Below are 24,073 nucleotides of genomic sequence, written 5' to 3' on the forward strand. Positions count from 1 at the left end.
CGAGGTGGAGGCTGTGGATTCTTGCAAGTACCTCGGGCTGTGGCTGGACAGCGAGCTGGACTGGACTTGCAACACCAACCACACCTGTACAGGAAGGGACAGAGCAGGCCTTTAACATCTGCAGGAAACTCCTGTGGATGTTCTATCAGTCTGTGGTCACCAGTGTCCTGTTTTACACCGTGGTGTGCTGGGGGGGGGCAGCACACCCAAGAAGGACACATCCAGGCTGGACAAACTGATCAGGCGGGCCGGCTCTGTGGTCGGCATGAAGCTGGAGACTCTGGTGACGGTGGCAGAGAAGAGGTCTATGGACAAACTACTGAACATCATGGATGATGCCAGTCACCCTCTGCACACTGTCATCAGCAACCAGAGGAGCCTGTTCAGTGACAGAATGCTCCTTCCCAAGTGCAGGACAAACAGACTTAAAAACTCCTTTGTCCCTCACGCCATCAGACCGTACAGCTCCTCTCTGGGGGGGAGGAGGGGTAACAGGAGGACAGAGGACGGGAAGAGCAGTAGCCTAGCCTGGTAAAGCAATACTGGACAATGTGCAATACCTCTCCTGCTGGACTTTTTTAAATACATTAGATTAGATAAAACTTTACTGATCCCTTTGGGAAAGGGTTCCCTCAGGGAAATTAAGATTCCAGCAGCATCATTACAGATAAACAGAGAAAAGAAATGGAGGAAAAACTTCTAGATAAGTTAAGTATTTACATATACAAATATATAAAAAGAGGAAGATTCTCTGTTTATCCTGTAATGATGCTACTGGAATTTTAATTTCCCTGAGGGAACCCGCCCAAAGGGATCAATAAAGTTCTATCTAACCTAAATTTCTCATTTGCTTTCGGTTATACAAACTAAAATTCCTCTTCCAAGACTGCATGACATGCTCATGCCTCCAGTTATCTCACTTTGCTCAGAAAGGTCCCAGAAAACCCTTGGAGATTGACATGAGCTGCCTTTTTTTGGGGGGGGGGTGGAAGCTGATATTCATGGCTAGGTGTTACTCCCATGTGATGTGAATGCAGTATGAGGGTTTAGAAATGTGAGCTCAAGCATAAAGCAATACGTCTTTGTTTGCAGGTGGTTTTAGGAATGAAGAGGAAAGACTATAACTCCTTGCCAGAGCTGCAGCAGTTAAACCTGAAAAAGAGCAAAGGCCTGTACTGAAGCTGCATTTGAAACACTACTGACCCTGAACTACTGAAGCAGTTTACGTTTCTGTTAAAAAAAAAAAAAAAAAACTGTTTTTGAAATTATTCTATTTTCTTGTAATGTCACCCCCTTTCCCATGTACAGTTTAAAACCTAATGACTGTATGTGCGCGTGTGTGTTTTTGTTTTTTTTCTCTTGAGTGTAGTCACTTTAGTACCTTACAGAAATTCTTCACCGATTTAAGCCAAAAGTCCAGGTGGCTGAGGAAGCTGCCTGCCTGTCTACACACTCACTCAACGGGTTTCAGGTTCATCTCTCTTACCAGCCAAAGCTGTTCTGTTTGTCTTTCCCTTTCTCCACGGTTTCCATCTTTCTCATCTCCATCACTAAACCTTTTGTTCCAAACCTGGGGGGTGGAAATATGAATTTAAAAATGAAGAAAAAAGAAATCAATCACAAGTTGTTTCACTGACCCTGGAATTGCATCTGGTATCTCTTATCAGCTAGAAGAACACAAATAAACTGCAATGAAATGATTTTTCTCTATGAAGCTTTAATTTAACTGTCAAAGTGGAAGAAATAACAGTATGTTTGGGGAAAAAAAGAGATATATTGGAGATATATAAAGGAATACTTAATCATTTTTTTTTAACCCAAACTTCACCACATCTGGTGTGCTTTTATAACTTAATTATAATGCTACAATAGCACGTGCTCAATATTAGGCTGGCACTGGTTAAGACTTTGCTCTCGCACTTCACAAATGCCAACACAACCAGCTTAAACATGAACAGTGTGGTGAGGTTTGGGAATTAGAAAGGCTTTAAACATCATGTGACTTAGGATTACAGGCCATAAAAATGGTGAGAGAGAGAGCGTTTATGACTCGAAGTGTTTGATATCTTTCTCTAACAATATATAAGCTCTAGTGTGTCATTTCTTAACTAACTCCACATTTTATACGATATGACTACGTGACGAAACACTTGTGAATAGTGTGCATATTAAATCTGTTATGTTCACCATTCAGCTGATTTGGAGGCAGTAGTACAAGTGCCCCTGATTTTGTTTCAATTCATTTGCATTAATAGTGGAAAAAGTAGAAAGTGATTGTAACCACTGCTGTAAGCAATGTAACATTTAAAAAAAAAAAAGTGGTGATAAAAGATCAGGTGTTTGTGCAAAAAAAGTCTATTGCGAAGTATACATGTGGACTGTGTGACATTTTCTCTATCGCAGTCCCCTACACGTGTGTGTGTGTGTGTGTGAGAGAGACTCAGATGGACTGCTCTCTTTCTGGTAGTCGTCTCTCGGGTTCTGATGCCAAGGCTGCCTCCCTGAGCACTACCATGTGATCCTCAGCTGCGTGCAGTGATTGGTCGATCCAGTCCAGGCTGCCAGACATGTGACAGGCGTTCCGCGTCACCAGGACTAAGTGACTAACGGACAGCAGCAATGCGGTAGCCCTGAAAGGATATACAGCAGGGGTGGGCAATTATTTTTTCCATGGAGCCACATGAGAAACAGAAAATTTAGTGGAGGGCTGGACCAAAAGGCTGAACTAAATTCTGCATAATAACTGTATTTCTTTATATAAAGCAATAAATAACATTTGTTTTTACAAGCTGCTAAGACTGGTAAGAGTATGTAAAAAAACGAGGTTGCCTTACAAAAAATGTCATTTATTCAATCAAATTTCCCAAAACAATGGTTAACAAAATGTCAAAACACAATAAAGGCATCACAATATTGTCTTTCTACTCCAAATATCAAGCAAGATACATCATATTATAATAATGATGCCCACATTTGTAGTTTAATCACCTCATTTGGTGTTTTTCGGATCTGCTCTCCGCAAACTAAACGCACGGCTTTATCTCTGACTTCAGTAAATAAATACTTAGCAGTCCATGTTTTGTTGAAAGCCCTGCATTTGGCATCTACCTTTTTTTTTTTTTGGCAGACATTTTGGGGGCTCAAGTCTTCTTGTGACTTGCTCGCAACAACGTCGATTCGATGTAGGTATCAGATCTATAGATCGGCTCGGGCGCCTGCTGGTGACGTCATACTGTGATTGGCTGGACTGTTTGAAGGATGACGTACAAGTTTGTGGTTGGTCTGGACAAATTACAGAAGTAGTTATCGCGGGATTAGGTTTCGTGGGATTTCATGTCATTTTCATGTCACGCACATTGTGTTTTTGTTGAACACAACTTCAAAATAAAAGCAATGCACATTCAGAAAAGGAAAAAAAAGAAGAAACCGGTTGTACGAATCCCTATTCAGTCCGTGCATGAGGTAAAATTAGAAAATACGTTTATTTTGTAATTTCTAATTAACCTTACGCGGGCCGGTCAGAATGAACCAAAGGGCCGGGTGCGGCCCGCGGGCCGTAAAATGCCCAGGTCTGATATACAGGAACACATCCTAGTGCGCTACTTCACTTGTGTCCAAGTTTCTGCTGCTTCCTCATGGATACCTTAAAGATTTCCACTTCCCACCCCCATTTTCAAGCCTGCCAACCCCGAAAGGATGTAATGTGTAAAACCAGGAAGGCAGAATGCATGTAAAAACATTAAATTTTTCTATATTTTTCAGGGCTTCCGAGGAGTGTTTGATTTAATACTGGAGAATTCAAAACATTTACGCAAATCTAAATTTTTCCATATTCCTAAGTCAATTGACTGACTAATCTCGTTTGATCACTTCCTGAGTGGGAGTCAAACCTGTAAGATGAATTAGAAACTAAATAAGAAATTCGGTTACCTAGCATCGAGGAGGATTGGGTCCAGTGGTGGATACATCGACCGAACCACATCATCTACCCTGTGAAATCAGAGATGACGTATAATAATTTCCAGTGGTGGTGATTTTTTTTTTTTTAATAAATAAATAGCTCCTAGCTGGATAGTTCACTTTACAACAAGGGAACGACCATCTATGGACTCAACAACCTGTAAGGCTGCCATAACCAGATTAACATACTGTAGAATGAAGTTATGCCGTGAAATCGAGTCGTACATGAGCCGATGGCCAACAAAGCCGAGTTGGCTATAAGCCATGTACAACAAGATTGAGTGGAATAACCGTTTTATTATATCCATACTCACTGGATTTTAAGAAATAGCACTTTTATCTTTTGAAAATTCGATAAATAAACTTCCCTGACAATCATTTCTACTTGGAATGCAAACAAACTGGTGAAATGACAGTAGCAGTTTGTGAAATGCTATAATTCTTGTCAGAATATCTTATTTTTCCATCAAATACTTTATTCCATATACATATATTTTTTGCATTTTCTGGGGGTTTTGTTTTCAAGTCAAGGTTTTTATTTCGTCCTCAGTTGGTTCAGCAACACACTCCATTTTGTTTTTCCTCTACTCCTGGTATATGAGCTGATATCCTAGTATCAGAGTGCATGATTGCTCATATCCAGTGAATGTGGAGAGAGTAATAAACATCTTGGTTGTTAATAGTGGTAGATACACGGTTTAAACCATGTTTAAAGTTGCATTTAGTGTTGTGGAGCATTCATAAAACAAACCATAGCTTTTAATATATATATATATATTTTTTTTATTTCCTCACTTTTTTTTTTTTTTAAAGACAATGTCATGATGGCATAAAACTTACTGACTGTTAAAAAGCACCTACGTTCACGGACATTGAGAATCATTTTCTTGCACTTTGGTAATCGACGCCAGTACCAAAGAGTACTCCGTTGATCACACAAATTAGGTTCCGAAAGTATATGCTCACTCGCTGTATCTACTTTTAAACTGTATGCAATTTCGCACAGTTTGGTTTTTGGACCTAGTTTTAGCAAGCTACAGTGGCATGCAAAAGTTTGGGCACCCTTACTGAAAATGTCTGTTACTGTGAATAGTTAAGTGAGCAGAAGATGAACTGATCACCAAAAGGCATAAAGGTAAAGACGAGACATTTTCAGCGTTTTCTGCAAGATTTGTGTATTTTTGTTTTGTACAACTGGAGAGAGTGTGGGGATGGGGGAGAAAAGGAACACCATGTGAAAGTTTGGGCACCCCAATACATTTAAGTTCTCAGGTAACTTTTACCAAGGTTCCAGACCTTAATTAGCTTATTGAGCTGTGGCTTGTTCAAATTCCTCATTAGGAAAGGTCAGGTGATGCAGATTTCAAAGCTGTATAAATTCTCTGACTCCTGAAACTTGTCCCTAAAATCAGCAGCCATGGGCTCCTCTAAGCAACTCCCTCGCATTCTGAATAATAAAATAATTGATGCTCACAAAGCAGGAGAAGGCTACAAGAACGTAGTAAAGTGTTTTCAGGTAGCCGTTTCCTCAGACTGTAATGTTAAATGGCAGTGAACAGAAACGGTGAGTGCGTTTACATGCACAGAGAAAATCGAATTTCTGCCGCTGCTAGACTGAAATCGAAGTTCTAAATGCCATGGAAACACCTTAGCTCGGCTGAAATTGAACCGAACTGGATTTCTTGTAATCGAGCTACACGACCTAGATTATGCGATTTTTGCCGAGCTACTTAGTGCATGTAAACCCTATCGAGCTACGTGGTCGAGCTACTTACTTCAGCACTCCCCCTTCCGGAAGTGACGAGTGACGAGACTACAAGCGGGAAACACAACAGCCTCGGTCGGCATGACACTTCACCTTAGCCGCCACTTTATTAGGAACACTTGTGTCTGGGCATGTATGCACCCATTTCCAATTAGTTGGTAAGTTATTAGCATGTTAGCAGGCTAACAGTTAATATGTTCACCATTACAGATCAACTTCAACTTAGTGGCCATTTTATTAGGAACACTTCTGTTCGTACATACAAACTACAAACACTCTTCTTGTGAACACGGAACTGATAACTTTTGTTTACACTCTTGAATAGCTCTTCATGACGACAACCGGAAGTGTACCAACACGATGGGGTGTGTAGCGCCACCTGTGGCTCGGGTGCACAATGTACCTCACACAATAGCTCGATTTCCTTGTGTGCATGTAGGATTGGATTTCTCTGGCACCCCTGCTGGGACCCTTTGCTCGATTACCAACAGCAGCTCGATTTGGATGTGCATGTAAACGTACTGAGTGGCGATCAAGGTGAGGTCTGGAAGATGAAGAAAACTTTCTGAAAGAGCTGCTCGTTGGATTGCTAGAAAGGCAAATAAAAACCCCTGTTTGACTGCAAAAAACCTTCAGAAAGATTGACTAGACCCTGGAGTGGTGTTGCACTGTTCTACTATGCAGCGACACCTGAATAAATATGACCTTCATGGGAGAGTCATCAGAAGAAAACCATTCCTGCGTCCTAGCCATAAAATTCAGTGTCTGAAGTTTGCAAATAAACATCTAAATAATAAGCCTGATGCATTTTGGAAACAAGTCCTGTGGACTGATGAAATCAAAATGGAACTTTTTGGCCATAATGTGCAAAGGTATGTTTTGGAGAAAAAAGGGTGCCAAATTCCAGGAAAAGAACACCTCTCCAACTCTGAAGCATGGGTGTGGATCGATCATGCTTTGGGGTTGTGTTGCAGCCAGTGGCACAGGGCACATTTCATTGGTCGAGGGAAGCATGGATTTGAATAAATACCAGCAAATTCTGGAAGCAAACATCACACCATCTGTAAAAAAGTTGAAGTTAAAAAGGGGATGGGTCCTACAATAAGACGATGATCCAAAACACACCTCAAAATCTCCAATGGAATACCTCAAGAGGCACAAGCTGAAGGTTTTGCCCAGGCCCTCACAGTCCCCTGACCTAAACATCATTGAAAATCTGTGGATAGATCTCAAAAGAGCAGTGCATGCAAGACAGCCCAAGAAACTTGTAGAACTGGAAGCCTTTTGCAAGGACAAATGTGTGAAAATCCCCCAGCTAAGAACTGAAGGATTATTAGCTGGCTACAAAAAGTGTTTACAAGCTGTGATACTTGCCAAAGGGGGTGTTACTAGGTACTAACCATGCAGGGTGCCCAAACTTTTGCTTCGGGCCCTTTTCCTTTTTTGTTATTTTGAAAATGATGAAAAGATGAAAATAAATGCATTGTTTTTGCTTGAAATATAAAGGGAATGAGTCATCTTTATGCCTTTTGGAGATCATTTCATCTTCAGCTTGCTTAACTGTTCACAGTAACAGCAATTTTGACCAGGGGTGCCCAAACTTGTGCATACCACTGTAGGAAGTCACTGGAACAGCCATTTTAGTCGGCCACATTATTCCTCCCTACAGACTCCATCAAAAAGAGTGAAGGCAGAATTTAGATCTCCCACTACATCACCGAAGTGTTCATTTAAATATGAGCTTTGTTATATCTAGTTCATCATATGATATCTGCATGTATTACTGGAAATTATAATATGGCACGAGCTACTTTTGGTAAAATTGCACATTCTGATTGGTTCCTTGGCAGGCAGTATTTTTCCCATAATGCCTGTGGGCGATTTATGGGATTTCTTTCCAAGATGCCAGCTTTCAATGTTGCAAAAAAGATTAACTGGAAATCAAAACGGAATCGAAAATGGCTGAAAGACAAACGAGTCACTGAGTTGGTCAAGAAATGAGCAGTGATGAGTGTTCAGAAACTGCTAACAGGAATTCAGTTTTGAAACCGCTAGCCATTGATTCTGCATGTGAGACTCAACTATGTTACAAATATGACGTGACTGAAGGCAGTATCATGCCTCATTAAAATGACCATCTGTTTTGATCTTGGAAATAAAAAAAAAAGCTATAATAAACTCCTCCTTATTAACCTCACTTGCTTCATCTTTATGGGAAAATATCAGACCTCCTGTCTTTTTGTAAAACTTCACAAGCAAGGTTAATAAGGAGTTAGACTTTTGGGTAAAAAAAAACTTCCATTACTTGCTGGCTCCAGTGCAGAACTCAAGAACCTGTTTTGGCTGATTTGAATACAACTTGGGGAAAATTATAACACATGAGCATGATTTTGGAGGTGTCTGGTTTCCATTTCCTTATTTACCTGGGGCTGATGCGTTTAGCCACCGTGATGATGTCACTAAGGCTGGCAGGGGCTTTTACCTTTGCTCCAGAACCCATCGTCATGGCAACAAGTTTCTCTGTCAGAGTATGGCAGATCTGTATGAATGCAATCAATATTTAGAAGAACCAATCAACAAAGAGCCATTTTAAAGTCTGATAGCTGTGAGATTTACTGCAGAGTAATCAGACTTTTGCGAAGTGGATAAATTACCTTCAGGATGGAAATGCAATGAGACACTAGACCACTGCGGATAGAGAAAGACAGACAATCAATGGGTTGATGAGAAGACGGTTGATAAGTGTGATATGCTGTTCTTGTGTATAATTATCATTATGATTGCAGAGAAGGACATGGTGAAGAGGCCGTACGAGGCATCTTCGATCCACTCCTCGTTCTCCAGGATGGCTTCGATGTGTGGGTTGGTGATGACCACGTCGTCCAGCTCCAACTCGGATGGCTCGCTCTGAGTCTCCATCGCGCCAATCAGATCCACTGTGGGTCTGAGTGGGGAAATGAGAAGTGAAAGTGACCCAACAGCTTTGTAGATTGGGTACTTAAACTTGAGGACTGCAAGAATTGTAGCACGGTAAATTTAGAATAATAAGAATATTGAATTAAATAGTGAACAGACAAACTTGAATAGTTCTGTGATGAGACACTCAGGAATATGGTTTCTCAGGAATAAAAGTTAAAATAATGTTCTGTAAGAGAACCTGGTCAAAGTTTTTGTATTTACTTGGACTCGAAGTGATGCAGAAGGTTGGGCCGATGGCAATAACGATGACGACACACAACCACCAGTGCCACAAAAGATGCCAGGAAAATGGTGGCCAACACGCCAATGGCCACAATAACCACAGTCTCCATAGTGATGTTTCAGATGCAGGGGATGCAATCAGAGGCTTTAACCAGATGTCTGGTGTTCATCTGAGGGAACAGGGGCCAAATTTCAAACTGTAAGATATGGGTTGCGTTAAATCGTTGATTTAGGTTGTGTATGAGTTGTCAAAATATTAAATGCATGTGGCTCTGGACCTTGTACAATATTTTGCATTTGTTTAGTTTCCCCTGCCTGCGTTATAAAGGTTGGCTAATATGGTTTTACCACATCGGAACCCAATAGGCCATTTGCAGGAATTGGTCACGTGTCAATTTTCCCCATAGCAACAAGCCCGTGGTGGGCAAGCTAACTCGACATTCCTTGGCAACCATAAGAGCTTGACTGGTGATGCAAAGCAATCCATTTCTATAATGGCCATTTTTACCTTTGCTACTGTCTTGTTTTTTTTTGTTTTTTTTTTACCTGAATTTTCGTGTGTACTGAGAAAAAGTTTGTGGTTTTAACTTCTGTCATAAATTAAAGTGAATCATTGGCCATAAGAGTTTTTGGACTCAAGTCGGTCGCCGCTGAAAGAAATTCACGTGCAAAATGGCAGATTTCTCAGGTATGTTTATAACTCATTTCTCCTTTTCTACCTTTTATCATTCACTTACTGTACTTTGCACCCTGTCCAGGTTTTTTGACCAGAAAATCTTGCACTTTCGGCGGCGACCAACTTGAGTCCAAAGAACTTTTACGGCCAATGATTCGCTTTAACTTACGACAGAAGTTAAAACCACAAACTTTTTCCAAGTGTACACACACATTCGGGTAAAAAAAAAAAAAAAAAACCAGTTGAAAAAATAAAAATTTATACGGTTTATTATACAGATAATATATATATTATACGGTTTATTATAGAAATGGATTGCTTTGCATCACCAGTCAAGCTCTTATGGTTGTCTAGGAATGTCAAGTTAACTTGCCCACCATGGGCTTGTTGCTATGGGGAAAATTGACACGTGATCAATTCCTGCAAATAGCCGACTCCTTTAAGAAGTACCAGGACACAAAGTGAAATGTCAGAGTCGGCCTTTAAGTGCACAAAAGTTCAAATGTTCAAAAATGGCACTCGAACCTTTAATGAAAAATCCCTTTGCGTAACAGTGGGATTGATTTGAGTGCACTTTCCATATATATATTGTGTGTGATTATATCTCAAGAGGTAGTCTGAATTTGCCTTACACGTGTACCGTATAAATCCAATAATTCATGAATTTACATACCAGTAACATCTTTAATAATTAAGTCTTTTTGGTCATTGAAATATTCCATAATGTGAATCCACCCCTGCTCTCTAATATCTGAGTGTGTGTGTGGGGGGGGGGAGCAGATGAGCATGTATTTACCAGGACCACACCTATTGAACCTTCTTTACCCATGAATAAGTTGATCATTAACTTCTCCTGCATTACCTCTTGTGCGTACAGACTTGAACACTCAGTACTGTACAGTGTGTTCTGTGATTTTATTGCACTCTATTTTTAAAAATAAACTTTTATTACTGTTCCTAAAGCCTAATCTTCTGAGCATGTTTAACATTTAGTCTCTAAGGGTGGGGGGCATTTCTGCACTTTACTGTTTTATAAGATCAGAGAATGATGTGAACTAGCAAAATACTTGCGTTCATAATTTATGTTCCAGTCTCGCATGATTTCATGTTCGTTATTTAAAACTTTAGAAGTACAAACCTGAATTTTATGTACAAAATTTCTCCTCAAATTCTCTGTCTTGAGGTTTGATGACAATTTTCAAATATAAGGACTTAACAAATTTATAGTAGTAAATTAATGATGTTGCTCACTTTCTCAGTTTTCTCATTTTGGAAGCATAAACAGAATTTTACACCATTCTGGACACATCTAATATTTCTTTAATTATTTATAACAAATGATGTGAAACAAAGTTTCACAGTGGCACCATTTATATTTTATATGTGCTGTGGAACTGAAATAAAATTATATTAATCACTCAGTGTGTTGACTATATAATTTTTTTTTTTTTTTAACTCCAAAAGTAAGATTTATTCCAGTCCTTTGTTAGCCATCATGCCTCTGTGATCTATCAGAAATGACTCTTAACGCTGATTATTCTCTGTTTCTGAATGCTGTAATTCTTAAAGTGCATATCCTGGACCAATTTCGTTTGTTTTTCATATATCAAAATGTCCCTTTACACACTCATCCAGAAGGGTAATTTTGCACAAGGCCATCTGTCTACAGCAGAAATAAAACGTGTCTGGAAAAATCCCAAGGGAGCCTGGAGCCAGATTCGTGACGTTACCTGCAGAAGCGTCAGCAGGCTGAGAGAGCTTGCACAGTTGCAGTGCACAGCCTGTATAGATTTTTCAATGAAATATGGAACTGTCACCTGAGCGCAATGTTACTTCACCTTTGGATGAAGAATATAATGTCAGAATTATTTCTTACCCTGGCAACAGTCAGCTTGTGAATTGCCGATTTCCTTGGTCTTTTTCTCAGCTCTGCTTGGTCCTCGGCTTCGAGGGCCTCAGTGGATGCAGCATTTTGCCTTCTGTCAGGGGAGACGAACACGGCTGGCTCCTTTGGTGACACCGACACAGATGGAGACGGTGTTGCTTCGGGCATTCTGACAGCTGGAACTGCGTCTTTTTTCAGATCAAGTTGCCTCACGAAGCCCATTTCCCACTGCAAATAGTTCTCAAAGTTGTTGGGCCTTGTGAAGTGAGCACCGCAAATAATGCTGTAGTCTGTAGCATGTCGCCAATTTTTCCGGGTGCCTCGCACGAAGCGCTCCCATTTCTCTCATTGTCCTGTCTTTTGGGAAACAATGAGTACTAATCCCATCAAGATTGGTGTTGCTACACCCTCCTACGATACATCTGTTAACCATTTTAATAATTACGTGATGACGTTGAAGAAATCTGCAGAAAACCACCAGGTCGTTTTCTCATAAACCAGCACTGATGTAGGATTCAGAGGGAGGCATCCCGCACGTGATGTCACGAAAATCAATGTTTCCCGGGAAATCCAAATGGCAAGTTTTTTCAGAGGCGGACCAATTCTCCTCAAATAGCTTGATTTTTCAACTGAATTTTTCTGGTATTGTGCAAGGTAAAAAAAATTGCACAAAATGCAAAATGTGACAGATATTTGACTGAAGTTTAATATAAAATAGAATTACATTGATCTTGCTCCTGAATTTACCCGTGATGCGCACTTTTAAATTGGATTTATTCAACTGGCAATTTCTTCGTGTCCAGGGTTGCCATATATATACATTTTGTTGTTGTTGATTTAATCTCATATCATAAATGGGCCATTTGCAGAAATTGGTCATGTGTCAATTTTCCCCATAGCAACAAGCCTGTGGTGGGCAAGCTAACTTGACATTCCTTGACAACCATAAGAGTTTGACTGGTGATGCGAAGCAATCCATTTCTATAATAGCTGTTTTTACCTTTTCTACTGTTTTTTTTTTTTTTTTAACCCGAATTTTCATGTGTACTTGGAAAAAGTTTGTGGTTTTAACTTCTGTCGTAAGTTAAAGCAAATCATTGGCCGTAAAAGTGGCTTTTTTTGACTCAAGTTGGTCACCGCCTAAAAAAAAAATTCACATGCGAAATGGTGGATTTCTCAGGTATGTTTATAACTTATTTCTCCTTTTATCATTCGCTTAATGTATGAAGATTCTTGCACATAAATATAGATACATCTGTAGCAGATAAGAAGCAGATTTAAAAAAAAAACTCTTACGGCCAATGATTCTCTCTAACTTACGACAGAAGTTAAAACCCCAAACTTTTTCCAAGTACACATGAAAATTCGGGTCAAAAAAGACAGTAGAAAAGGTAACAGCTATTATAGAAATGGACTGCTTCACATAGCCAGTCAAACTCTTATGGTTGTCAAGGAATGTCAAGTTAGCTTGCCCACCACGGGCTTGTTGCTATGGGGAAAATTGACATGTGACCAATTCCTGCAAATGGCCTATTCAGTGTAGTTTAAAAGGTGCAATTTCCCAAAGCTGTGATTTTTAGAAGTGATATGAAAAAATAAAGAAAGAGATCACGTCTTATCTTTTTCTTTCTATTTTTAGTTACGGTACAATGTAAAGGGGACATGGGGGACATGTTGGTTATATAATGTATTTATTTAGAATGACTTCTCCCCCCAAGTTATTAAAACCACTTTTGTTTAAAAAAAAAAAAATTCTTGTGCAGCTACAAATTTAGAATATGAAATTCAATTTGCCTTTTGTTCCAGAGTAGTCATTGTCTCTGTGGTGACTGGGGAAAATAATCAGTGATTGTGGTGCGGCCTGATGCAGCTCAGCACTATGCAGAGTTGAGGCCAATTTATGCTGACAACCCAGTCCTCGCAGATGGCGTCTGTGAAGCCCCCCCTTCGCAGACGCTCTGCGCGCACCTCCCAAAAATTGTGACCACTGCAGACAGCCTCGCAGACAGCGTCGCAGACGAGGGCTCTGATTGGTCCACTCTACATCCGCTGTACACGCACTTCCGCTTCCCTACTTTCCCGGTTTGGTTTGTTTTCATGACCGCCATTTTTAAAAACATGAGCGAAGATGAAGCAGCACGAAGAGCGGTTGATCGAGGAAGTGAGGAAGTACGTACATCTATACGACTCCAGTTCTAGTCATTATAAGTAACCGGAGGATAAACACTCCACTAACCACACTCACCAACTACTCCTAGCGACTTCGCGCCCCCTTGCGTTGTGGCAGTGAATAACATCGCGCACGCCTATTACTCCCCGCTCAACGATAAATTACAACTGTCTGCGAAAAGCTATCTGCGAAAAGCTATCTGCGAAAGCCTTGTTGCAAGAGCATGCAGAGGCCCTTACTGTTAGCATCACAGAGTTGATTAGATTTTCTCTATAACGGCTAGTGCCAAGGTGTTGTATCACAACTTTTTAACAATTTTTTATTGATGTAGTTATTTATTAAAGCGCAGCATTATTATTATTTTTTTTAAAATCAGCTTCTATGTAGATTTAATGTTTGTGGAACGTCTGAAAGTTCATTATTTCGTTTTGCTCAAGATGGCAAAATACCACTTTTTTTTCCCCTGATACACATGGCAAAAGTTTGAGTATGAGCTGATATCAATAACCATCAGATATATTTTTCTTTAAAAAAAAAAATGAAGCTTTAAAAAATTCATAATCAAGTACTTGTCGGGGCGGCACGGTGGTGTAGTGGTTAGCGCTATCTCCTCACATCAAGAAGGTCCTGGGTTCGAGCCCGTGGCCGGCGAGGGCCTTTCTGTGTGGAGCTTGCATGTTCTCCCCGTGTCCGCGTGGGTTTCCTCCGGGTGCTCTGGTTTCCCCCACAGTCCAAAGACATGCAGGTTAGGTTAACTGGTGACTCTAAATTGACCGTAGGTGTGAATGAGTGTGAGAACGGTGAGACTTGTCCAGGGTGTACCCTGCCTCTCGCCCATAGTCAGCTGGGATAGGCTCTAGCTTGCCTGCGACCCTGCACAGGATAAGTGGCTACAGATAATGGATGGATGGAAGTACTTGTAGTATAAAATATATAGTATAAAGAAAAAGTATAATGTTAAGTATAATAAAAATCAAGTCTCTTTACATATATCAGGGTTTATTTGTTTACTGTCGTTATTCACTTTTACTCCGTTAGTTTTTATTTATTTATTGATCTTCCACTCAATACTGCCACTTTTGCACGGTTTTTATCTTTATTTATTACAAATCTTGTTTTTAGCACTATTAATGCACATTCACATGTACAAAGCACATATACAGAATATATATTTTATTACTTTATCTGTATATTGTATAGTTGGGTTTTTTAAGAAAATATATAATTCCTTTTTGCTGTACTTTTTTATTTTTTTTATTTTTTTTTTTTATAAATTTAATATAACCTTTCCCCTTCTTTCTGCATATCTAAACTTGCTGCTGTAACAATTATTTTCCCAGCTTGGGATCAATAAAGTAAATCCTATCCGTCTAAGTGTCTACAAATAAATTCTGGAACGACTAATTTTTCAAATTTGTTATAAGCTCAGGTTAATTTCTAATATTTAATAGGGATGGGTATCACGAAAATTTTTGTATCGCGATACATTGTGATACATGATCAGCGTATCGTGATACAGATCATGATATTTTAGTGTAAGAATAGCATTCCTTTCTTTAAGCAAAACAATTATGTAAGGAAACAAATGTGATCATTATTAAACAAATGTGATTTATGAACTATTTAACTAGTTACAAGTACTAGTAGTTTGCTAAATAGCCTGTGTGTAAAAGAAATTACAACGTAGTCAATCTACACAAATTTGAATCATAAAAAAATAATGTTAGACAAACACTGTAATGTTCGAGCATGGAGAGAAAAAACCTCAACACATCTGGCAGCTTTTTGTAAAGAATGGAAAAACACGAGTAAAAGGCAGTCACTTCCAGCCAGATATAAGATGGTCTAACGTCAATAATGTCCTACCCTCGGTAAAGTCAATTTCACACTTGGCTTCAGCATACTTGAGTTACTGATTTTATTATGATTTATATATTCTACCACATAATGAAATGCAATGTTGTGCTGTTTAAAACACCAACTTGTTTTAAGTTTTATTCCAGTTACCTATTGACGGTCAAATTAATTCAAGAAAATGGATCAATCAGATTAAAATAAGTAATTTATGCATACATGTGTTACTGTGATTAACAGATTGTGCTTGCAGTAAAACAAATTCCTTACCAATTCAGCATGTTGTAAGCTGCTTTTAACTTCATAAACTTGGGAATACATTTTGGGAACGACGACCTCTGAGAGAGTTTTTCTAGATGGCACTTGATACTGAGGCTCACATTCAGCCAGCATTTCCCTGAACTCCTTGGATTCCACCATGCTGTATGGCCTCGTGTCTTTCACGATGAATCTTGCTATTTTAGAAGTGATTCGCTGCACTTTTTCAGATGTACTCTGGTATTTCTTGGTACTAGAAAATGCATTATTTATAGTTTGTTGTTTTGGCACAGAATGTGAAATATGTAGAGTGCTCGTCTGTTGCACGGTCTGTTGTAATTGCATGGGGGTTTTGCTATTGACAGCGCTGCACGACGAAGCAGCCGAAACACTCGGATGATGGCGTCTCAAATGTGTCATTAGATCAGTTGTTCCCCCACTACACTTAACTATGGCTTTACAAATTTTGCACCCAGCAACATTTTCTTCGCTCCTGCTTTCCCCCTTCCAAATAATTAAGCCAAAGTGCTGCCAAACAGCAGCCTTTCCCTTTGGATTTTTCACAATGTTAAACTTGTAGTCATCGGCGCCGACGGAGGCTGTCATTTTGAAAGCTTGACCAAGCAACTATTTTTCGCATTCGAGCAAGGGATTCTGGAACCTTCAATTTATTTATTGTCTCAAAAACAATAAGTACGCTAGTGAATTATATTATTCAAGATTTATACATTAAAATAAAAAAACGAAAGCAGTTGATCAAATATTTTCAACATTTCCATGGTTAGACGAACTATTTACGGGAACTTGCAAAGATTCCCGACTGAACCAATATGTCAAAATCGTACCGCGATATGCATCTTTTTCAAGCTGAACCGTGATATTGGTATACCGATAACGCCACACACCACTAATATTTAAACCAACTTTTTTTTTTTAACACCTTTCCCCTTCTTTTTGCATATCTGATAACTTGCTGCTGTAACAATTTCCCAGCTTGGGATCAATAAAGTAAATTCTATCTATCTATCTATCTATCTATCTATCTATCTATCTATCTATCTATCTATCTATCTATCTATCTATCTAACAAATAAATTCTGAAATGACAAATTTTTCAAATTTGTTATAAGCTCAGGTCAATTTCTAATATTTAAACCAACATTTTTTTTTTTTTTTTGCGCTGCTGGTATCAACCCAGTACCAGTCCTGGGTATCATGCTGGTGCAATCTTACAGAAGTATTCATTCTCTCTGCAGCCTCTTTTTCTTTCGGTCTATTGAAGAGACCAACAAATAAAAATGACATCTTTGAAAAGTCCTTTGTCCTGAATAATAAAACGTCACAAAACATCGTTACAATTTGACCTCTGACCCTTACACCACTCTGAGTGTGGAGGCTTCTTAAAACCATGTCTTGTGCAACCTTGAATTACATACGTTATTTACCAGCTGGGAGGTATGTATTGTGAAATACTATGACCGAGGTCTTGAAAGTACTGAGCGAGGCCCTCTGGGCCGAGGTCAGTATTCAAGGCCGAGGTCGCGGTATTTCACCACACGGACCGACCTTAAGCTGGTAAATAATTTTTTTTTTCTTTACCAAATTCTAACAGAAAACGAGAGCGCCCGAAAGGGAAAACTGAGCCGAACCGCCATTTTGAATCCTCATTCACGGCTGTAATGCATATGACTTCCTCCTCGGTATACAAGTGCACTTCCATGGCAGGGAAAAAAATACATTTTGCCGCCTATGTAGTCCCCTATTTATACAAATAGGAGTCATTCAGGATTCAGCCATGTTTTTGCTTGGCGTTAGCAAGTTACAGGTTTTTAGCTTTCTCCTGAAATGTTTTCTTTTATTTCTTCTTCCTCAGGGTAGTAAAACTCCCTTTTGCTGTGAACACTGTTATCGCTATCCATGCTGTAAAATTAATGCTATTCTCCTGAGAAACGCTGGCAAAAATGTATAAGCTTTTTGATAATCATAAGCCTAGGTCACAACCGGACGTACGGTTTTTTGGCTGTGCGATTTTTGGCGTTTCCCAAATCGCTGCGGTTTTTTTTTTGTTCATGGAGAAAGATGCACGTTGGCTGTAAGTTTGTCTTGCAACCTGAAAAAAACATAAGCACCTGTAGAGTTTGTCTGACATGACAAAGAACCTCTGCGGCCAGTCTACGGCTCGAAAATCAGCACGTCACATGTGCGCCCTCCATGCATTTCTTGCGTTTTTTGCACGTAGACCGGCCGTAGGAGCACGTACGGCCGGTTGTGACCTAGGCTTTATAAATAAACTTGATTTAAAAAAAAAAAAGATAAATGTTGATGACAAAATGCTACCATGTTTGTTGTTGCGAACGAGCGAGTCGCCAGAGGTCTGTAACTGGGGTCGGTCCTGTAGGATAGGGACCCGCTCACCAGCCAATCAGAGCGCAGGATTTGGACCGTGAAAAAAATAAACTGTATTATTTGGAACAAATGATAATTTATTAAAAACTTACCTGAATCAGATTTATAAGCTGATTTGGGCCATAATTCAGAATAAGTGCACTGTTTAAAAAAAAAAAAAATACTGTTCTCTTTTTTTTTTTTTGGTGAATTTTTTTTTCAGGAATGCAGTGCTGGGTCAGTATAACCCATGTGCAGTTAATGCTGTTAATTACATTGTTATGCAAAACGTAGTGCACTTTGTGACAAACCCTTTAGTCAGTCAGGATGTGATTTAGGACACAGCCTTAGTCTGGGATAAACGCCATTACCTGCAGGCCCAGTCTGACCCAATCTGAGAGAAATTTCCTGCTAGTTGTAGATCATTTTATATCATCTGTTTAGTATGAATTAAAAGCTGTGTTTTAATGTAAAAAATGAGGGTTTTTTTTTAGTTAAGAAATAAAATTATGAAGCTCAAAATAACTTTTCCCTTCAGCTCCATATTCAGACTCATTGTTATCGTTTTCTCAGTTTTTAGACTGCAATCATTTCACATTAAACCACAACTTTCAGAAGGAATTATAGTACTTTAATACTGTAATAATGAAAGCTTTACCTGTGTTCCTCCATTTTTGACGCGTTTTTTTTTCTCTCTCTCTTTTCCTCACAAAAAAACAAAGCAGCTGCTCGGTGCGCGCGCGGAGCTGGAGACGGCGCGGAAAGCTCCAGAATGAGCGCGCGCGCCATGGAGAAGTCGGGTTGCCAGATTGCACTGATTTTGGTTTCCTAGCAATAGTTCACATATGCCCCTTTTCCACCAAAGCAGTTCCAGGGCTGGTTTGGGGCCAGTGCTTAGTTTGGAACCGGGTTTTCCGTTTCCACTGACAAAGAACTGACTCTCAGGCCAGGAAAACCGGTTCCAGGCTAGCACCAACTCTTTGCTGGGCCAGAGGAAAGAACCGCTTGCGTTAACGGGGGGCAGAGTTGTTAAGACCAACAACAATAGCAAGACCACGAAAGATCGCCATTTTTAAGCGATGAGAAGCAGCAGCTGTACAAATGCGAAGTCATCCAATATTGTAGTTGCTGCTGCTGTTGCTGCTTCTCCGTGTTGTTGCTTCGATGTTCGCGCCAAGGTTTATGCAAACACAGCGACGTAACTGACGTATACAGCGCCGTAATGACGTGGCTTCCCTTAGCACCCCGAGCTATGGAAAAGCAAACTGGTTCTCAGCTGGCTCGCAAGTTGAACGAGTTGTGAACCAGCACCAGCACTGGCCCCGAACCAGCCCTGGCACTGATTTGGTGGAAAAGGGGTATTTAAAGCATTATACACACAACCATATGGCCTCACTTTTTGTTTATAACAGAGGTGGACAAAATACCCAACTTCATTACTTCAGTCCAAGTACAGACCCAGGTGGTCAAATGTTACTCCGATACAAGTGAAAGTTCATTCTCATCTCATTAACTCTAGCCGCTTTATCCTGTTCTACAGGGTCGCAGGCAAGCTGGAGCCTATCCCAGCTGACTATGTGCGAGAGGCGGGGTACACCCTGGACAAGTTGCCAGGTCATCACAGGGCTGACACATATACCCCTTTTCCACCAAATCAATTCCAGGGCTGGTTCGGAGCCGGTGCTGGTTCACAACTCGTTCAACTTGCGAGCCAGCTGAGAACCAGTTTGCTTTTCCATAGCTCGCGGGACTAAGCGGAGCCACGTCATTACGTCGCTGCATACGTCATTATGTCGCTGTACACGTCAGTTACGTCGCTGTATACAGAAGTTACGGCGCTACGTTTGCATAAACCTTGGCATGAATATCAAAGCAAAAACAACACGAAAGAAGCAGCAGCGGCAACAACAACAATAATAAATTACTTCGCGTTTGTACAGCTGCTGCTTCTCGTCGCTTAAAAATGTCGATCTTTTGCGGTCTTGTTATTGTTGTTGGTCTTAACAACTCCGCCCCCCCGCTGACGTAAGCGGTTCTTTCCTCTGGCCCAGCAGAGAGTTGGTGCTAGCCTGGAACTGTGGTTTTTTTTTTTTTTTTTTCTCTCCCTCTGGCCCCAGAGCCGGTTCTTTGTCAGTGGAAACAGAAAACTCGGTTCCAAACTAAGCACTGGCCCCGAACCAGCCCTGGAACTGCTTTGGTGGAAAAGGGGCAATAGACACAGACTACCATTCACACTCTCATTCACACCTATGGTCAATTTAGAGTCACCAGTTAACCTAACCTGCATGTCTTTGGACTGTGGGGGGGGGAAACCGGAGGAAACCCACGCGGACACAGAGAATAGGCAAACTCTGCGCAGAAAGGCCCTCGTCGGCCACGGGGCTTGAACCCAGACCTTCTTGCTGTGAGGCGACAGCGCTAACCACTACACCACCGTGCCACCCACAAGTGAAAGTTGTCCAGTCAAATTTTTACTTAAAGTGCATATTCTGGACCCTTTACACACTCATCCAGAAGGGTAATTTTGCACAAGGCCATCTTTACAGCAGAGAAAAATAAAAACGCGTCTAGAAAAATCCCAAAGGAGTCTGGAGCCAGATTTGTGACGTTGCCTGCGGAAGCGCCAGTAGATTGTGCAGTTTCAGTGCACAGCCTGTGTAGACCAAATGCTCCCATTTCTCTCTCATTGTCTGGTCTTTTGGAAAATGAGGAGTACTAATCCCATCAAGATTGGTGTTGCTACACCCTCCTACAATACATCTGTTAACCATTTTAATAATTACGCGATAACGAAGAAATTTGCAGAAAACCACCAGGTCGTTTTCTCATAAGCAAACCAGCGCTGACGTAGGATTCAGAGGGAGGCGTCCCGCACATGACGTCACGAAAATCAATGTTTGCCGGAAAATTCAAATGCAAAGTTTTTTTTCAGAGGCGGACTGTAACACTTTGAGCGGATGGGTGGAGCACAGAAGTACAGCAGGCCAGAACTGAGTTTCCAAAACTCTTTATTTTTACACTTTTCAGTGCTATCACAATCTCCCAGCCACACATGGCTCTTTTCCACCAAATCAGTTCCAGGGCTGGTTCGGGGCCAGTGCTGGTGCTGGTTCACAACTCGTTCAACTTGCGAGCCAGCTGAGAACCAGTTTGCTTTTCCATCGCTCATGGTGCTAAGGGAAGCCATGTCATTACGTCGCCGTATACGTCAGTTACGTTGCTACGTTTGCATAAACCTTGGCGCGAATATCGAAGCAAAAACAACACGGAAGAAGCAGCAGCAACAACAATAATAATAATGGATGACTGTTTGTACAGCTGCGGCTTCTCGTCGCTTAAAAATGGCGATCTTTCACGGTCTTGTTGTTGTTGGTCTTAACAACTCCGCCCCCCCCCCGCTGACATAAGTGGTTCTTTCCTCTGGCCCAGCAGAGAGTTGGTACTAGCCTGGAACCCGTTTTTCTGGCCCTAGAGCCAGTTCTTTGTCAGTGGAAACAGAAAACCTGGTTCCAAACTAAGCACTGGCCCCAAACCAGCCCTGGAACTGCTTTGGTGGAAAAGGGGCAACAGACATGTGTGCGCGCGCGCATGCACGCACACATATCAGTCATCTGGTTGGGGAGAGAGCTCCCTTCCTCTGCGCTCTCTCTCCTTATATAGGGCGCGATCACTGGGGAAGACACAAAAACAGGTTAACTGACATCAGGTGCAGTGATTCTGCCACTTACTTTCCCTGACTCCGCCCTCTGGTCACAGACCAACGCTTGACCATGCCCCCGCTGCCACATACCCCCACCGCTCAACTCGGGCCAGGCAGCCATCCGGCCTGCAGCCGACTCCCCCCCTCAAATGGGAGAGGAAGTCCACCACGACCATCTGCGCCCCCGGCCTGTGGACCACCTTGAAGTTAAAGGGCTGGAGTGCCAGATACCAACGGGTGATCCGTGCGTTGGCATCCTTCATGTGGTGGAGCCACTGGAGGGGCGCGTGGTCCGAAAAGAGGGTGAAAGGGCGTCCCAGTAGGTAGTAGCGGAGGGCGAGGACCGCCCACTTGATGGCTAGGCACTCTTTCTCTATCGTGCTGTAGCGTCCCTCACGCACCGACAACTTTCTGCTGATGTACAGCATTGGGTGATCCTCCACCTCCTGGGACAGAACGGCCCCCAGCCCTCTGTCCGACGCGTCCGTCTGCAACATAAAGGGGAGTGAAAAGTCAGGGGAGTGTAACAGTGGCCCCCCCCACACAGTGCAGCCTTCACCTCAGAGAAAGCCCGCTGGCATTGCTCCATCCACTGGACCGGATCTGGTGCCCCCTTTTTAGTCAGATCAGTCAGCAGGCTGGTGACGTCTGAATAATTAGGTATAAACCTACGATAGTAGCCAGCCAGCCCCAGGAACTGTCTCACCCCTTTTTGGTCTTGGGCCTCGGGCAGGCTGCAATCGCTGCTGTCTTATTAATTTGGGGACGCACCTGCCCATTGCCCAAGTGGAAGCCCAGATACTGTACTTCCAATCGCACACTTCTTCAGGTTGGCTGTGAGACCTGCTCACCTCAGCAACCCAAGGATGGCCCTCAGGTGTTGCAGATGCTGTGGCCAGTTATTACTATAGATTATAATGTCGTCTAAGTATGCGGCCGCATAGGTGGCATGGGGGTGGAGGACCCTGTCCATAAGCCGCTGGAACGTAGCAGGTGCCCCAAACGGCCCAAAAGGAAGTGTGACAAATTGGTGTAAGCCAAACGGTGTGGAAAAGGCTGTTTTTTTTTTTTCTCTGGATAGTGGAGTCAAGGGGATCTGCCAATAACCCTTTGTCAAATCCAGTGTCGAATAAAAGCAAGCCATGCCTAGTCGATCCAGCAACTCGTCAATACGAGGCATTGGGTACGCATCGAATTTAGACACCGTGTTGACTTTTCTATAGTCCACACAGAACTGGACCGACCCGTCGGCCTTGGGAACCAAGACCACCGGGCTGCTCCAGTCACTGTGGGACTCCTCGACGATGCCCATGTCGAGCATGGCCTAGAGTTCTTCCCGAACCACCTTTTTCTTGTGTTTGGGCAGCCTGTAAGGGCGGCTGCACACTACCACCCCCGTCTCAATGTGGTGTTCTATGAGGCGGGTGCGGCCGGGCAGGGGCGAGAACACGTCCAAAAATTTGGTCTGCAACTGGGCAATCTCCGTGAGTTGGGTCAGGGAGAGGTGGTCTCCACAGGGGACCGGAGAGGTAAGCGATGTCAATGTTCCCTTTTGAACCAACAACACCAATGCCACGGGGACCTCCTCATTCCAAAGTTTGAGCAGATTGAGGTGGTAAGTCTGTAGCGCCCCACCCCTGTCCATTCGCCTCACCTCATAGTCGACGTCCCCGACTCGCTGTGTGACCTCAAAGGGTCCTTGCCACTTGGCGACCAAATTGGAGCTCGACGTAGGCAACAGTACGAGTACTTTTATCTCCCGGTGCAAACTCCCTAAGGCGCGTACTCCTGTCGTACAGGCGGATTTGCCATTCTTGGGCCTGCCACAAATTCTCTTGGGTTGTGTGTGTGTGGGTGGGTGGGTGGAGTTTTGCACGCAGATTGATAACATATTGAATTTCATTTTTGCTCGATGAAGGTCCCTCCTCCCAGTTTTCCCGCTGTGCATCTAGGATGCCATGCGGCTTATGCCCATATAATAATCCAAACGGGGAGAACCCCGTGGAGGCTTGTGGGACCTCTCGCACTACGAATAACAGGGGTTCGAGCCATTTATCCCAATTGCGTGTGTCCTCGCATACAAACTTTTTAAAATTATGTTCTTGAGGGTGCGATTGAACCGTTCGACTAAACCGTCCGTTTGTGAGTGATAAACGCTGGTGTGGATCAGCTTAATTCCCAGTAACCCATACAGTTCGCGCAGTGTGCGTGACATATAA

At 41.9% G+C, this 24,073-nt stretch overlaps 2 protein-coding genes across 7 annotated transcripts in view; one reads left to right on the forward strand and one right to left on the reverse strand.

The window, feature by feature from the left end:
* svilc (supervillin c) overlaps positions 1-1,673 on the forward strand; it is a 64,272-nt gene extending 62,599 nt beyond the window's left edge. For all 6 annotated transcript variants that reach the window (XM_060902034.1, XM_060902035.1, XM_060902036.1 and 3 more), the window contains one exon: positions 1,093-1,673. In XM_060902034.1, coding sequence (XP_060758017.1) covers positions 1,093-1,179 — 87 coding nt within the window. In that variant the 3' untranslated portion in view covers positions 1,180-1,673. The remainder of the gene's footprint in view (positions 1-1,092) is intronic.
* Positions 1,674-1,786: 113 nt separating this feature from the next.
* On the reverse strand, positions 1,787-18,906 carry tmem98 (transmembrane protein 98). The gene is made up of 7 exons (XM_060902041.1): positions 18,813-18,906; positions 8,906-9,096; positions 8,538-8,669; positions 8,380-8,413; positions 8,149-8,264; positions 3,931-3,990; positions 1,787-2,630 (listed from the first exon to the last, which is right to left on the reverse strand). Exons 2-7 carry the CDS (start codon positions 9,034-9,036, stop codon positions 2,441-2,443), a joined length of 663 nt encoding a protein of 220 aa, XP_060758024.1. The 5' UTR covers positions 9,037-9,096; positions 18,813-18,906; the 3' UTR covers positions 1,787-2,440.
* Positions 18,907-24,073: the final 5,167 nt, after the last annotated feature.

This window comes from Neoarius graeffei, chromosome 20 (assembly GCF_027579695.1).
Source record: "Neoarius graeffei isolate fNeoGra1 chromosome 20, fNeoGra1.pri, whole genome shotgun sequence".
NCBI lineage: Eukaryota > Metazoa > Chordata > Actinopteri > Siluriformes > Ariidae > Neoarius > Neoarius graeffei.